Source organism: Peromyscus maniculatus, chromosome 18, assembly GCF_049852395.1.
Source record: "Peromyscus maniculatus bairdii isolate BWxNUB_F1_BW_parent chromosome 18, HU_Pman_BW_mat_3.1, whole genome shotgun sequence".
NCBI lineage: Eukaryota > Metazoa > Chordata > Mammalia > Rodentia > Cricetidae > Peromyscus > Peromyscus maniculatus.
The window spans coordinates 31,807,295-31,822,770 of record NC_134869.1 but is presented as its reverse complement, the minus strand read 5'-3'; the positions used below and the strand labels follow the sequence as shown (position 1 = coordinate 31,822,770).

The 15,476-nt window shown below is 37.6% G+C and overlaps 1 protein-coding gene across 6 annotated transcripts in view; it reads right to left on the bottom strand.

Moving 5' to 3' along the window:
• Nucleotides 1-15,476, bottom strand: part of Lin7a (lin-7 cell polarity scaffold A) — a 140,951-nt gene that overhangs the window by 41,607 nt on the left and 83,868 nt on the right. For 5 of the 6 annotated variants that reach the window (XM_042263478.2, XM_076553863.1, XM_042263481.2 and 2 more), the window contains one exon: nucleotides 1,370-1,441. In XM_042263478.2, coding sequence (XP_042119412.1) covers nucleotides 1,370-1,441 — 72 coding nt within the window. Of the gene's footprint in view, nucleotides 1-1,217; nucleotides 1,295-1,369; nucleotides 1,442-15,476 lie in introns of all 6 variants that reach the window. The other variant, XM_042263480.2, reaches the window with a different exon arrangement.

The window sequence follows — 15,476 nt, the reverse complement described above, 5'->3', positions numbered from 1 at the left end:
GCCTAGCATAAAGTGATTTACTCTCAACACTGTGAAAACATTGATTTCCAACTACTGTACATTCTTTTTCCACACACCGCATTATCACATCAATTTAGCATTATGCTACGGCCTGCATTTAATGAAAGATAGTGAATGACATGGAAATAATGGCTTGGTTTTTAGCTACATGCATTTGCTCATGCAAACCCTGCTGTCATGCAGAGGTTTTAATGGCTGACATGGATGCAATTCAGACAGCCCAGAAACAACCAGAAAATATCGTGTGCTATTGCAACATTATGCTGCTATCCTGCTGTTCTACATTGAATAAGAAATGAGAATGGTAAAACACGACATAATTCACTTTCCCCTTAATTAAACCATGGAGGGATCATTTTTCTGTGTGTGTTCCACTTCAGAACAAGCAAAGCATGATGTAATGGTAATCATACCCTCTATTTGTCGGGGTGAGGGAGGAAAAAAAAAAGAGAGAAACTTAAAAAAATAATCCACGATATTTAGTTACAGAATGAAAACTGAAAATATCAGGAGAGAAATCAAAGAACAGGTGATGTAACACAAAGAGATCGGATGAAAAATTCTCAATATTCTCAGTGGTTCTCACTTGTTGGTATTATTAGGAAGTTACAAGCTCTTCGTGAAGAAAGTTGTATTCTGTTAAAAGATCTCTGTATTTGTTAAAAAAAAAAAAAAAAAAAAAAAAAGCTGCATTGCTGCTGGAGCAACTTCAGATTACCCCCATTGTTTCCCAGTGATCCACCTTCCAGAACATGTCATGATCCTCTTTCTGTATCCTTTTCAATGGGACCTCTGTAATCTCTGGGTTTGATCCTTTAAGGAACAAAAGCGGTCCCCTGCCATCAAGGTGCCAGGCCTTCCTGTATGGTCAATGCCACGTTCAGCAAATTACCCACTGCCCAGCTGAATACAAAGAAGAGTGCTGGATCAGGGGGTGTCAGGTGAAGCCTTTCGTGTCTAAGTTACATCAGGGCTTTCAGCCTGTGCAAATGAGCTTTCATGCTCTACATCCGACACAGGTTTTTTGTTTTTTTTTCATCCGCGGGATGTACCAGAAACCATGTAGAACTTGATACAGTGAAGCAGCAGATTTGCTTGTGCCAAATGGACATTTAGTGAGTTTAATGAAATCATTCTCCTTCCTTAAGCTACAGAAGCAGCAGAAAAGGTCAATTTTTCCATTAGGATTTTTTTACCTGGTAAGTAGTACTGGTTCTAGACTCTGGGCTGCCACTGAGGTCTAAATTCTCTTACAGTGTACACACGAGAATACCTGAAACACACACGCGCACAATCAATTACTACGTCACTGGGGTCGAGTATACTTTTAAAGTTGCTCAAGTCTTACCTTTGCCGTGGCCCTCGCACGGAATTCAGGGCAGCCATTAACAGTAATCGTTTCATGCATGTATTGATACACCTAAAATAGTCATGTAAAAAAAAGAAAGTGTAAGAATATATTAAGAACACCACTTCATTCATTACAGATAGGACAACAAATTTTCTTTGTAGGATGATGGGTGCTCTCTATCACAATGGGTGAATCAATTATCTTGATGATTTGGACCATATATACCTCCTACTTTCTATGTGTGCATGCTTGTGTGTGTGTGTGTGTGTGTGTGTGTGTGTGTGTGGGGTGTGTGTGTGTGTGTGTGTGTGTGTGTGTGTGTGTGTGTGTGTGTTGGGCCAGGGAAAACAGTTGCATTTATTCAGAAGTTGTTAATCTGTCTGTCCAGATCACAGTGTTTTTACTTTTGCTTTAATTCCAACATGTTGGGAGGTGTGTTGTTATTGATGATACACATTTATAAATTTGAATGCTCAGAGCTAAACGTTGTGGTAAGCAAACAGGATACTCAGTTACTCCCTTAAGCACGGAGGTAAAACTGGTATTCTAGAGAAACAAGTAAGGTAAGAGATTTGTAGAATTACGGTATCAGCTGTCATGATGCGTTGATACCTTTATACATGATAAAACTGAGGGCAAACAGAGAGGAAGAGGTAAGCCTGGAGTCAGGAGGCTGTTGAAAGCAGGCAGTGGATGGGTTTAAGTTTGCACCTTATAATACAATTGAGGAACCCTGAGGCCCTGTTTCCTTATGCTTTCCACCTTTCTGTCGATCTGGAAAATGGGTAAGGAATGTTTACTGAGTAGGTTTCTGGGTCTGGCTCCTAATGGCACTCTTTAAACAGCAGATAACACAACTAATTAGTGTTTCAGACACAATGATAGAAGAAATTGTTGGAATATAGTAAATAAAAACAGTTTTCTTTCCCCAAGTCTAGTGAGGAGATCATAAAATCTTTACATCAGTGATTAAAACAAAACAAAACAAAAAACTGCTTCATCTTCCAAGAGCTGAAGTGTAATAAGTGGCTCTTAATGATATAGCTTAAACAAGATACTTGAAGAAAAAAAAAGAAAAGGTTAAAAATGTTGGACTGTATGCTGCATGCTTATTTTGAATTTAAATAATGAAGTTATAGAATCTATCACATAATGCATAGAGATAAAAAGCCCATTTGGCATAATACTGCAGAATTTTATTTTGGAGAGAAGGATGAACCATTAATTATTTTCTGAAAGAATAAGTAGAAAAAAAAATTCCAAAGCCGGGCGGCGGTGGCACACGCCTTTAGTCCCAGCACTCGGTAGGCAGAGCCAGGCAGATCTCTGTGAGTTCGAGGCCAGCCTGGGCTACCAAGTGAGTTCCAGGAAAGGCGCAAAGCTACACAGAGAAACCCTGTCTCAAAAAAACCAAAAAAAAAAAAAAAAAAATTCCACTGAAGGTCTAAAGGAGTATTTCTTCCCTTTAACTATTCTTATGTTAAATGCATGAGTCAAAGATTATTAAAAAGAACCCAAATTTGATTAATTACCATTCAACAATCATTTACTAAGATTTGAGGCTAGTCTTTTAACATATTTAGCTGGCTCCTCATTTATCAAATATATTTGGTGGAGTCTCTGCCAGTATTGACTCAGATTAACCAGCTGATGTTTTCAGAGGTAAACTGGTGCAATGGTCTAGCTTGGAGAGAAATGCAACTTCAAACCTATCTTATAGCTTGGAACCTGCCTAACTAATTCATGTTAATTTGGGTGTTCAGCTTCTGTGGGAAATCTGGAAGGGGTAAGAAGATCCAGAAGTATGTTACTCCATATTCTGCAGGTTACTGAAATGGCGGTTAAACATATTACCATATTATCCCTGAAAGTGCGTTATTTTGCTTCCTTCATAGTTCTTCCACACAAGTGTTCTACTTACTTGTTCTTAGATCTCATTAAGAGAAGCCCCACCCCCTACTGTCTGCTTTCTTCTCTTGTTAATAAACTTTCTCACCTGACCATTCTGTCCACCTCAACTTGTAGTGGGTAGCCATTCCAGCTTTGGTCTGGAAGTTCCAACCCCCTTTGAGGTTTTGGTAACTATCATGCCCACAAGGCGGGGCCAAGGGAGGGCCTGAAGACCTGAGATCAGGAGTGCCTAGCTCTCTTGCTGTTGGGAGCCCAGACTCTAGAGGTGGACAGAGAAGAGTTCTCTCCAGAGAATACTGCCGAACTACTGCTGCGTCTTTCCCAGAACCCTTAACCTACCTATTCCTTCATTTGTAAATTACGCCATTAAATAAATCTCCTTTTAACTACGTGGAGTGGCCTTAATAATTTCACCAATATCAACTCTTTCTGAATGGCCCTTGCTCATGTACGTAATCTCACCACCATCAAACACCCTTCTCTCCAGCTGCCTGGTCAGGTACCCACTTGACCATGTGTCTAGTGTGATTTTGGCTTGTCTCCTGACCTCAAGTGACAAAGCCAGGCCAGAGATCACCACGCCGAACCCAACCTTTTCTTCATTTTTTTTTTAAGCCTTTCTTGTGTTCTTGGCTCCTGCAGTTCTCCAAACATAACAAACCCTTCCACTTGTCCAGATCTTTGAGCACCCTTATAACTCTCATTAAAATACCTCTCCACCTGGCAGGCATTTATTTACCCAACTTTAACAGGGTGTCTCAAGACCCATTTCAAGATTTATCTCCTTTGTTAAATCCCTTCCCTCATGCAGAGTTACATTTCTCCCTTTTCACTTCTAGGACTTCCAAATTGTCTGTGCCTCATGCTGATTACCTTTTCCAGGGAATGTGATGTCTTTGCTGGCATTCACAGATGTTTATAAGAAGCGTCACTTAGCAAGTAATGAAAAGATTGTCATCAACTGATTAAGACGAAAGGTCATCGTTTTGTCAGTGGGAAAATGTAAATACTGAATAAATATGGCAAATTAAGAATTTTCAATTAAAAACTGGGTTCCAAAGGGTTAGAACTGTCTAGATAATTGCTCAGGCTCTGGAGACGGCTGGGAAACAAAATCTAGCTGCGCGTGCAGCTTTCCAATTGTATGATGCTGGTCAGTTAAGTGCTTGATTTCCCTGGGGCTCAATGTTCTCAATCGAAAAATGTGCCTTACAATGGTAACTTCCAAGCTTTTTGTGAGGACTGGGTAAGAGCATAACAGTTTGCCACATGTAGTCAGATAACCAACAGTTTGCTAATAACAGCGTTTTCACTGTTGCTGTCTTTTTGGTGTTGCTCATCTTATTTGACCCTGGGATCTCTAGGGGAAAATCTCCCAGGATAAACAGTCTATGAACAGCTGTAGCTCTCCACTGGGGACAAATTCGCCCTCCAGGAGAAGACATTTGACAATGTCTGCTGCCATTAAACAAGTGGTAGCTGCAAATGTACATGGTAGCAACTCTGTATCCAAAAAAATTCACCACTCCAAACAAAAGTGAGTGAGATAACGTATTAATCTTTTTTTTTAAATAATGCTAGCACACTAAATGAAATCCATCCAATATTATCACCTATCTTTTTATTTCTGTAATGCACAGTAGATTCTGAATGCTTGGTCTTCAGAAGTGAAATAAGGAACATACAGTCTTGGGATTCAGTCAGGCCAAAGTTTTGAGATGTTCGTTCCTGTTCACATGAGCTGTTTCACCTAAGGAGCCTCCACTCACTTCCCAAGAGAAAAAATGTATCCTTGCACATCTTCCATGTCAAAGACAACTAGAAGTGTGTTTGTATATTTTGAAGGAAGTTATCAGGGAAAGACAGTCATTTTGCCAGCTACCCGCAGAGGGTTCTTAAAGGCAAAAGAGAAAATAGTTGTGTATGATTCGGCAAAGGAAAGTGGGGCTTATTACCTGTTGCTTGAATGCTAAAAGGTCTTATTAATAAAACAAAACAAAACAAACAAACAAACAAAAAAAAAAAAACCCTGGAACCAGATATGGGGGTAAATGCTGAAAGATCAGAGAGACAAAGGAACAAGCCACTGCCATGTCTCATCTTACCAATTCCACAAATCCTGTCATTGAAATCCTGAGTCCCCACCCAAAAGGCTCCAGGCGAAAAAGCCTTTAGTTCCTGTCTCTTCACGCCTTATATACCCTTCTCCACCGAGGCATCACTTCCTAGTGCTGGGATTAATGGTGTTCTGTTTCTCTCCTAGACCGAGTCAATCTCATGTAGTCCAGGGTGGCTTTGAACTCACAGAGATCTAGACGGATCTCTGAATCCCTAGTGCTAGGATTAAAGCTGTGTGTTACCACTGCCTGGCTGCTAGGTTTAATTTTGTGGCTTGTTTTGTTCTCTGATCTTCAGGTAATTTTTATTAGGGTACACAATATATCACCACACTTGCATTTTAGCTTTGTTATGAACCCATGATAGTCATCTGCACTTTGATATTCCACAGGCTCTGTGACACAATATGTCACCACAGTCCCCTTTTTTGTCTAAAATAATATTAGGTTATAAGTAATATAAGAAAAACTATATACAATAACTACAATAAGTATATAGAGTCTATACGGTTAATAATTACATTAACAATGTCCAGCCCATTAACATTTGACAAATTCAGAGAAAATACTCCATTATTTATCTGATTTTGGTGAGTCCAAAATGATGTACCTAATTCATGTTCTATCCTAACTTGTATTACCAACTCAAAACTATCTTTTGATATTTTTTGAAATTACACACTTTACATTTCTTTAGTGAGTTTCTTTTCTGAATTTGTTAACAAGGAAAATTATAACTATAACTATCTAGTCTTCAACTCCATCAGACATCCAAGAAGGAAATAATATTACCTAAGTAAGCTGGAAGTGTAGATAAGCAACTTCCAAAAATGTGAGAAATGAAAAAAACAGCTGGCTGCCTGGACAATCACCCAAGATTCCCCTACAATGATGGGGCATCCATCTTCAGCCTACAGGCCTAGTATATCTGACAGACTCATCTGCAAAGCAGGATTTTCTGAAGGGCCTTCCTACCTTGTCTTGGCATGGTGCGGTAGTCCTTTCTTTTGTGTCCTGCTTGTCCATTTTGGACAGCATACTGTCAGCAGTCAAGGCAAGGGTACTTTCTAGCCCAGTGGTAAACATTTGCTACAAAGAAAGTAAACTCCATATGGAGTTTCTTCAGTGCCCATCATATTCTCTGAAATATATTGGTACTGCCAGGAACAGACATGTTTCATTGCCATAAAAAAATAATCTGTGTTATTAAAACATCTTAAATGCCATATTCTGTAGATCTCTGAAATGTTTGAAGATGACCTGTCTATCTAAAATATATGTTTGACCTTGAAAACATACCTAATACATACAAGTTGGACTGCAATAACTAACTACTAACTTTCATTTCTTTGTATCCTAATTAGTTGGTAATAATAACTTTTAAGGACTAGCAATTTGCATTATATTGTTAAATGAGCTGTATAGGTACAATCCTCTGAACAAGATTAGAAATGTATGTACAACATGTTCTAACAAAAATAATCTCAAATTTGTATCAATATACAAAATTTGTATACAATATACAAAAATTCCAATCCAACGCAAAATATTTAAAACTAGTAGTTGCTTTTTAAAAGTAGATTCAATAATCTACCTGTTTATCTTATCATACCTATATTTTCTTTTTTTTTTACAAACAAGAGCCCTGAATCTAATCTCCTTTGTTAAGCTTTTTTTCCTGATCATTATCAATTAACAACTTGTAACCATCCATCCTAAACATTGACAATTATCCATAACTCAATGAAGCCCTCAGCTCAGATGTCTGATAAATCTGTGCTACTGCATTTGTAGGCAAATTCCACTAGGCAGGATAGGTTTCATTTCTAGGCAAGTGAAATCATTGCTAGAAGGTTAATGCAGTTTTACCTTCTTTTACAACATTAGCGATTTCTTAACTTTAAATACTCTCACAGGTTCCATAATATTTAGAATATTTTGAATATTTATAACTTCATCTAAGATGCTGAAAATTTAGAAAGGTACATCAACTAGATACAAAGAACAAGACGGTGGCATGTTGGTTCAGAAAGTGCACTGAATCATGTGTTTGGCTAACAGTTCTTTCTGAGTTATTCTGGGTTAGCCAGTTGTACTAAGTTATTAAAGGACAAAGTCTACTTCCAAAACTGAAAGAACATTATTTTCATTACTGATTGGTTCTTCAAAATTTTTTGTTATTTTTATTTTTTAATTTTAATTTTTATTAATTTTTATATTTTTATTAAATTTACATATCAACCACAGATCCCCCTTTCATTCCTCATCCCTCTCCCCCCCACCTCTCCCCTTCATCCCCTCTTCCAACAGGATAAGTTCTCCCATGGGAGGACAGCTAAGCTTGGTACACTCAGTTGAGGCAGGACCAAGACCCTCCCCACTGCATCAAGGGTGAGCAAAGTGTCTGACCATAGATAATGGGATCCAGAAAGCCAGCTCATGCACCAGGGATAGATCCTGATCCCACTGCCAGGGGCCCCTCAAACAGACCCAGCTACACAACTGTCTGCCGTATGCAGAGGGTCTATTTTACTTTTCTGTGTAGAATTTTATCAATGAGAAGCTAGCTGGTACACATAAAGTAAAACCTTCACTTTGACTTCAGTTTATCAATGAAGCCCTCAGTAGCATTGCCATTTAGACAGAGTGAAACCAAACAGCTAAGAGTCTAGTATGAGAAGAGATTTTAGATTTGGACTTTCACTTATACAGAAGCTAAACACCACAATAAAAGCTTTCAGTGTACATTTCCCAACCTTGAAAATTCTCAACAATACACAGAGGTAGGAAAGCGTGGTCAAGCCTAGGCTATGAATTTCTCACCCCAAGTCCCTTTTCTAGGAGACCTTAACAGTCTACATTTGTGAACTGTATTTTCCACAATGTATCAAACAGGCAGTCAAAGAAAGATAAAACACATGACTTTTTGGCACAACCCATTATTCATATGCTCTGGTTGTAGTAGTTACAATTGCTTGTATTTCTATTATTACTAGCTCCTGCCTAACAAAGGTCTTTATAATGATATCTTTAATAGGTTGATGCTTAGTTGGCTGCAAGTTGAAAGTTTTTTCTTTGCATTTAAATCTAGACTTCGATTTTTTCTGTCTTCTACTATAATAGAAGAATAGTTTTATTGTCTTTTGTATTTTGAGGTTATTTAAATATTTCTGTGCTCACCTAATGTAATCAGCATTTAATCTCCCCATCACAGTTTTGCCTGGCTATACGACTCAGTTGCGTTCAGGGAGAATTAAATTAGGATTAAGTGGGATGCCTCCAGGAAGCTCTGTTCTTTCTCCATTTTCTTCCCTAGGGTGTATATGTCCACTGTAGGTGCAGACATCAACTTCCAGAGAAGGGCCATGGAAATGTATCATCATCAGATATGATTAATTGAGGGCCCTGAGTCTATGGCATATATGGCCGCTCATTTCTCTGCTTGCTGCAATAATGAAAAAATTGTATTTTTAGGAGGCTGGAGAAATATCTCAGTGATTGAGAGCATAGGCTCTTCCAGAGGACCCAGATTTGCTACTCAGCACCCACTTGTCACCCTACAATGGTCTGTGACTCCAGTTCCAGGGGATCTGATGTCCCCTTCTAGCCTCCACTGGCACCAGGCACATACCAGGCATATACAAGTGGGCAAAACACCCATGTACCTCAAACACCAAATAAAAATTAAAATAAATAAAAATTAAAAAATATCATTTTTTAGTCAAGCCATCAAAATTAGATCTTCCTGCTGCTCTTGGCCAAGCATTCCCAGTTGCTATATTTTCCAAGTAAATTTTGTATAGAACCATGCTATCTTTAGTTGCTTTTCTTGTATTTCTTCCAGTGCTGGAAGTTATGATTTTGTTCATTAGAAATTAGAATTTTCTAATATAAAGAACAAGAGATAGAGAACAAACTAAAACACAGTTTGAAAGAAGCCAAAATGAACTCTTTGCCAACACTGTTAGGGAAGTGAAAAGACAAAGTGACTGGGACAAAAATGCTTGCAAGAAACTAGCTTATCAGAGAAAACCTTCCTATCCAAAACGTGTAAAGAACTCTTGAGGTGGTTTATTAAGAAAAATCATATTAAAATATGATAATTTTAAATATCACTAAAATATTTGAGCAGGCATGTCATCAAGGAAGATACACATGCATGTGTGGAAAATACGAAAAGATAGTCATGAGGGAAATTACAATTATGATAATAACTATATCAATCTGCATACTTACTAGAATGCGAAGTTTAAAAATATGAACAATATAAAATGCAGGCAAGAACTTGGAACAATGGAAACTTTGAAGCAATCCCAGTGGGAATACAGAATGGTACAGCCACTTGAGGAAGGAAGATAACAGTTTTCTATAAAGCTAAACCCACATGTGCTCCAGAAATCCATTCATCTACTCCTACCTATTTGTTCAAGACAAATAAAAGTTGTATTCACATAAAAATGAGATGTGAGTGCCAAATAACTTCTTTGTTTGCAATCGGCTTAAACGGGGGAACCATCAGAATAGCTTTCAGCCACTTCGTGGGAAATGAAAATGGCATTAGACGCAGCTGACTCGTGAGCGGGAGGAGAGGGAAGCGATAAGCATTCAGCCTAATAGGAACAAACGGAGGAGAAGGAAAGCGCATGTGAACAGTGAGGTGGCCCAGTGTTCATCACACTGGAGTGTGCACTGCCACTGGGTAGATACATGGCTTTTAATTAGGAGCATCAGGAGTTTTGAATGGAGTTCTTGATTTTTCAGCTTTGAAGGCTCATCATCAAATTAAGAGAGGGTATTTAATATGGCACCTTACTTTAAGATATTTAAATATTTCTATCTCATTAAAAATTAAAACTGGATGCCAGGCGGTGGTGGCACGCGACTTTAATCCCAGCACTAGGGAGGCAGGGCCAGGTGGACCTCTGTGAGTTCGAGGCCAGCCTGGTCTACAGAGTGAGATCCAGGACAGGCACCAAAATGATACAGAGAAACCCTGTCTCGAAAAAACAAACAAAAATTAAAACTGGGCTCTATGTATTCTTTTAGAGCTATTGGCCAGCTGAATAATCACACAGCATTCACAAAACTGAGCCTTGAGGTATTAATCACAATATGTAAAAGCACAGCAGATTTTCTGAGACTGTATTTTAGCGTGGGGAACAAAGGAAACATGAGTCACTGGCTTACTTATGCCTCTAAATTTAATCCCACTCAGGAGGGTAGAGTCTGTATCTATGAAATTAAGGCCTTGATATGAATGTGCATACTAATTTGATATGACTAGACGATAATAGAGTATAAAATGGCAACTTAAATGAAACACACAAAAGCTCAATTTAGGGTATGCATATGTATGTCTAGATGCATAGATATATGTGTACATACATCAACAGGGTCTCACATACCCTTGGTTGGTCTCAAATCTTCTATATGGCCAAGCATGACTATGACGTTGGGTTTCTGATTATTTTGCTTCCGCCTCCAAGCACTAGGATTACAGATACAGTGAACTACACTCAGGACTCTGTACATAAAAGGCAAGCACTCTGACCACTGAGCAACTTCCCCAGCCACATTTATGGAATGTAGAAATAACTTCAGATGAATTGAAAATTGATTCCTCTAGTAAGGAGGAGATAACCCCAAGGTAGAGAAAGACATTCAATCTACCATTTGAAACAAGGGCATAGGTTTAAGTTTGGCTTAAAGCTGTAACTGCCAATTTATCTTTTATATTTATTTTCATAAATTGTTTTGTAGTTGTGGAAAACAATATTTTAAAGGACAGTTTTAGAATTCTTATAAACTAAGGAATTTAGATTATAAACTTTGATATCTGGTGCCAGTTATTATTAAGTGGCACACACTGTTTACAAATCATGACTATTTGAGTCAGGCGACAGCATTCAAATCAATCTAGAGAAAGGTCCAAGGCAATAAAATCCCACAGTATCCTTTTTAATGTTTCTCTGAACTCATGAATTGTATTGGAAATAATATCATAGTATCACTTACAATTAAAGACAAAATAAAATATACTGAATTTAAAAACCGAAGAAAAGCACGATGCTTTGGAACTGAAACCTTCTGACTTGCCTCACACTTCTTAGCTTTTGCACCTAGTTTAATTTGCTGCCCCACCCTGCTATGAAGGAAGACCCGCTCATGTGATTGTTCAGCACCCAGCAACTGTATTAGTCACTGGCTTAACTAGTGGTGGTGATAATGTCCCTAAAAAGTGTATAGCCATGAGACAGGCTCAGAGAGGCAGGTGTGCACAGTGCTCTTATTTTATGTTGTACTGTCAGGTTTGATTCAGACTAGAAGAAAAGAGAGGCTTGCCTCGAGTGTCTGGGCCCAAGTGGCATCTTCTAATCTCTGTCTTTCCAGAAAGAGGTGCATTAGGGGCTAGCTGGGTGGTGGTGGCACACACCTTTAATACCAGCACTCAGGAGGCAGAGCCAGGCAGATCTCTGTGAGATTGAGGCCAGCCTGGTCTACAGAGTGAGCGAGATCCAGAACAGGCACCAAAGCTACACAGAGAAACCCTGTGTCAAAAAACAAAACAAAACAAACAAAGAAAACAAGAAAAGGTGCATTAGGGAAGATCTGACTATATCTTTCATTTCCGGTGGTGCTCTCTTTGTGCTTCGTTGGGCTGGTGATGTCAAACAGAAAGAGCCTGCAGAAGAGAACGCAGACTCACCTAAACTTCAGCTACACTAAGCTCTGAATACTAAAACCTCAAGCCTAGTTCTTACAGTCCACACGTGTACGTCTAAGCTCAGCTCCTTATCTCGGGCACTCTGCTGCAAAGAGATCCATGCCATTTCCAGTTTGCTTTCAAGGACATTATCTGGACTACAGCTGTAGAAAAAGCTGAATGGAAATCGTCCATAATTTGCTGCCAATCTTACATGTGAGAGATGAAGATGGCATTACCAGATTGAAGGAAAATGTAGTCTCAAATTGTAAGTGATCTCCAATGTTGGGATATAGATGTAGATTAGGAAAATTTGGGGCAAAATATATGATCATTTGCCTACTCAATTTGAAAAGAAACAAAGGCGCTTTTCTGAATTACTATTTACAGATAAAGGTTATTGAGAAAAGCACATTGAGAAACTTCTCGAATGTTCTACCACCTAAATGATATGGAAAAGATACAAGGATTCTTTGGGATGGTATTTGAGAAAAAGAAGATTAAATGTTCCCTCTAGCCTGACAGTAAGTGGCTTTCCCTTTGTTTTTAGCGTGAAAATTCAGAAGGATGTATGAGAACTGCAGGTATGTTACATAACACATTCCTTAAAATCTCTACTAATTTGGAAAATTCTGGAAGTTATTTTTAACACTTGTTTTAAGTGAATTAAAATGACTAGGCAATATACTTAATTTTCCAAAGGGAACAGAAAATACTTGTTCGGTTTTATGGCTTCACAACTAATTATTCTGTTATATAAAAGCAAAATAATTAGTTGTAGAACTATAAAACTGAAGAATGACTCTAATTTTAAGAAACTGTGCCATTAACCTTTATTTCACTGCTTATTTTTATAATTGGTTTATAATTCCAGTGGGTAGTTAGAACATATCACTTTCATAAGGTAGCACACACTAATGCGTATGGATAAGTTAATAACTTCAAGGAAGAACTAGAGAGTACAAATAACAGTATATTTCTGCAGGGTCCAGATGGCAGGTGGCCAAGCCACCAGGGAGAAATATCTTTCCTTGCAGTTCAAACAGAATATTCCCTTGAGGCAGATATTCCTGTCCTGTTCTTGTCACACAGCCAGACTCTCCTGTGACAGGAAATGCCTGAGCAAAAATTTGGGAACATGTCATTTCCAATTAGTGTCGCAGTATTTAAAGTGAGTGGATTATCTCCACTTGCTTATTTTGGGCGAGATTAAAAGACGCTTTGTTTTAAGATTGTTGGTTGGTTGGTTGGTTTTCGTTTAAAAATTCAATTGGATTAGATGACTAGAAATCTCACCAAGACCCCTAAGAAACGAAGATGTTGGTTCCGAAGTTTTGAAATTTGCCAGAAAAAGTTTGTAAAATTTGTAAAATCTGTTCCATTTAAAAAATGACTTTGTCAGGAAAATGAGTCAACTGTTTTTGGAACCTTTAGTTTTGGAACCTTTAGGTGTCTGATGTCATTGTTATAGAAGCCATATCAGCTAATCACATGAAGGCCAAAGAAAACAACTCCAGTTACTTAAAACTAGCCTGATGATTCAGTTGATTGGAATTAAAATTATAGCCAGTAAGGCTGTTGGATGTGGCAATAAAAATTCTGGATAATCAATTAAATTGGAATATTAGATAGGTGATAAAAAAATTTCTAGTTCATGTTATGCCATATATACTATTTGATGTATGTATATTTCATAGCTAATACTCCATCACAAATCCATTAAGGTTAAAAAGGAGATTATAGTCTTATCAGGAGGCTGTTAGTCATGCAGTTAAGGGGGAAACAGAATTTGGTTATGTTTGGCTCTAGAGAAGAGAAGGTGAAGAGAGGTTCAGTAGGGTCATGGTGAATGGTGTGAAATAATGAAGTTAACTTGGACAATGTCATCTGATTTCTGATCTTTAAGAGATAATTTTACAGACAGCTAAATATGTAGGTGTGGTACTCAGAGGAAACTGTAGGTTATAGAATATAATTGTGAATCTTCTATTTGTCTTACAAACCTCTGTGTCTATGTGGTCCTCTCAGAGAAACACACAACAAGAAATTGAGTCAAATTCAACACCTACTTTCTTTTAAATAAGCCTAGCCTTCGTCCTATATTGAAACCATTGAAACAAGCAAATTATTTTTTAAAAATTTTTAAATTTTTTAAAACTTATACATGTTCATTTTCAGTTCAATTATATCTCAGGAGAAGAAAATAGAAAGAAGTGTAACACAAATCTTAAATAGTCTTATTAATTTAAAAAAAAAACAAAACAAAACTCAGTGCCAGCTATTGGGGTAAATTCTGAAAGATCACAGAGACAGAACAAGCCACATCCAGTCTCACCTTGCCAACTTCTCAGTTGATCTTTTTCCCTCAGACTGGAAGCCTCTCAGTCCTTATCAGAATGGATCTCAGCTGAACTGCTGCTAAAAAGCCTAAAAGTTTAAAAGCCTCTAGTTCCTGGTTTTTATGCCTTATATACCTTTCTGTTTCCTGCCATCACTTCTTGGGATTAAAAGTGTGTATTACCATGCCTGGCTGTTTCCAGTGTGGCTTTGAACTCACAGAGATCTGGGATCTTTATCCCAGAATGCTAGGATTAAAAGCATGAGCTACCCTTGCCTAACCTCTATGTTTAATATAGTGGCTGTTCTGTTCTCTGACCCCCAGATAAATTTACTGGGGTGCACAATATATCAACCACAAAGAAGTAAACTCTTAAGAAGTGACTTTTAAAGTAAAAATAGTTTACCCACACCACAGAAACTGCAAAATATAGAACTATACAAGCAAGAAATTGAAATAATCTGTAACTCACCCCAAAAGAACAACTGGCAACAGTTTTTGGTATTTACTCCTTATCCATTTCAGTTAACAATTTAAAGTATCACTTGCTATTATATTCTTTTATAACCCATTTTTTATCTTTTAGAATGATCTTAGAAAGTATAACATTAAGCTTTAAGTTGAAAGAATATTAATACGTATTGAAGAGCCAAAAGTATATGCATTCCCAATATATTGTCCATTCTGTAAAGTTTTACAAACTGCAGCAGCATTAAAAAATCTAGTCTAGTCTGTCTACAGATGACCCTAAAAAGCAAGTCCACTCCTGATGGAGTGATTCAGATGTCCATCAATGGGTGAATCAATAAAGAGAAGTATAATTCTAGAATGAATTACTACTCAACAATATAAAAGGGATGAATCATTGATTCATGTGACAGTATGTATAATCTTTATTCTGAGTGAAAGAAATTGGACAGAGAAAGAACAAACACTATATAATTTATTTATGCCTAATTTGCAAAAGATCATTTATCAGAATTTAGTGCTAGATTCACTGACTGTCCTTAAATTATAAGAGGAAAGTCAAACAAT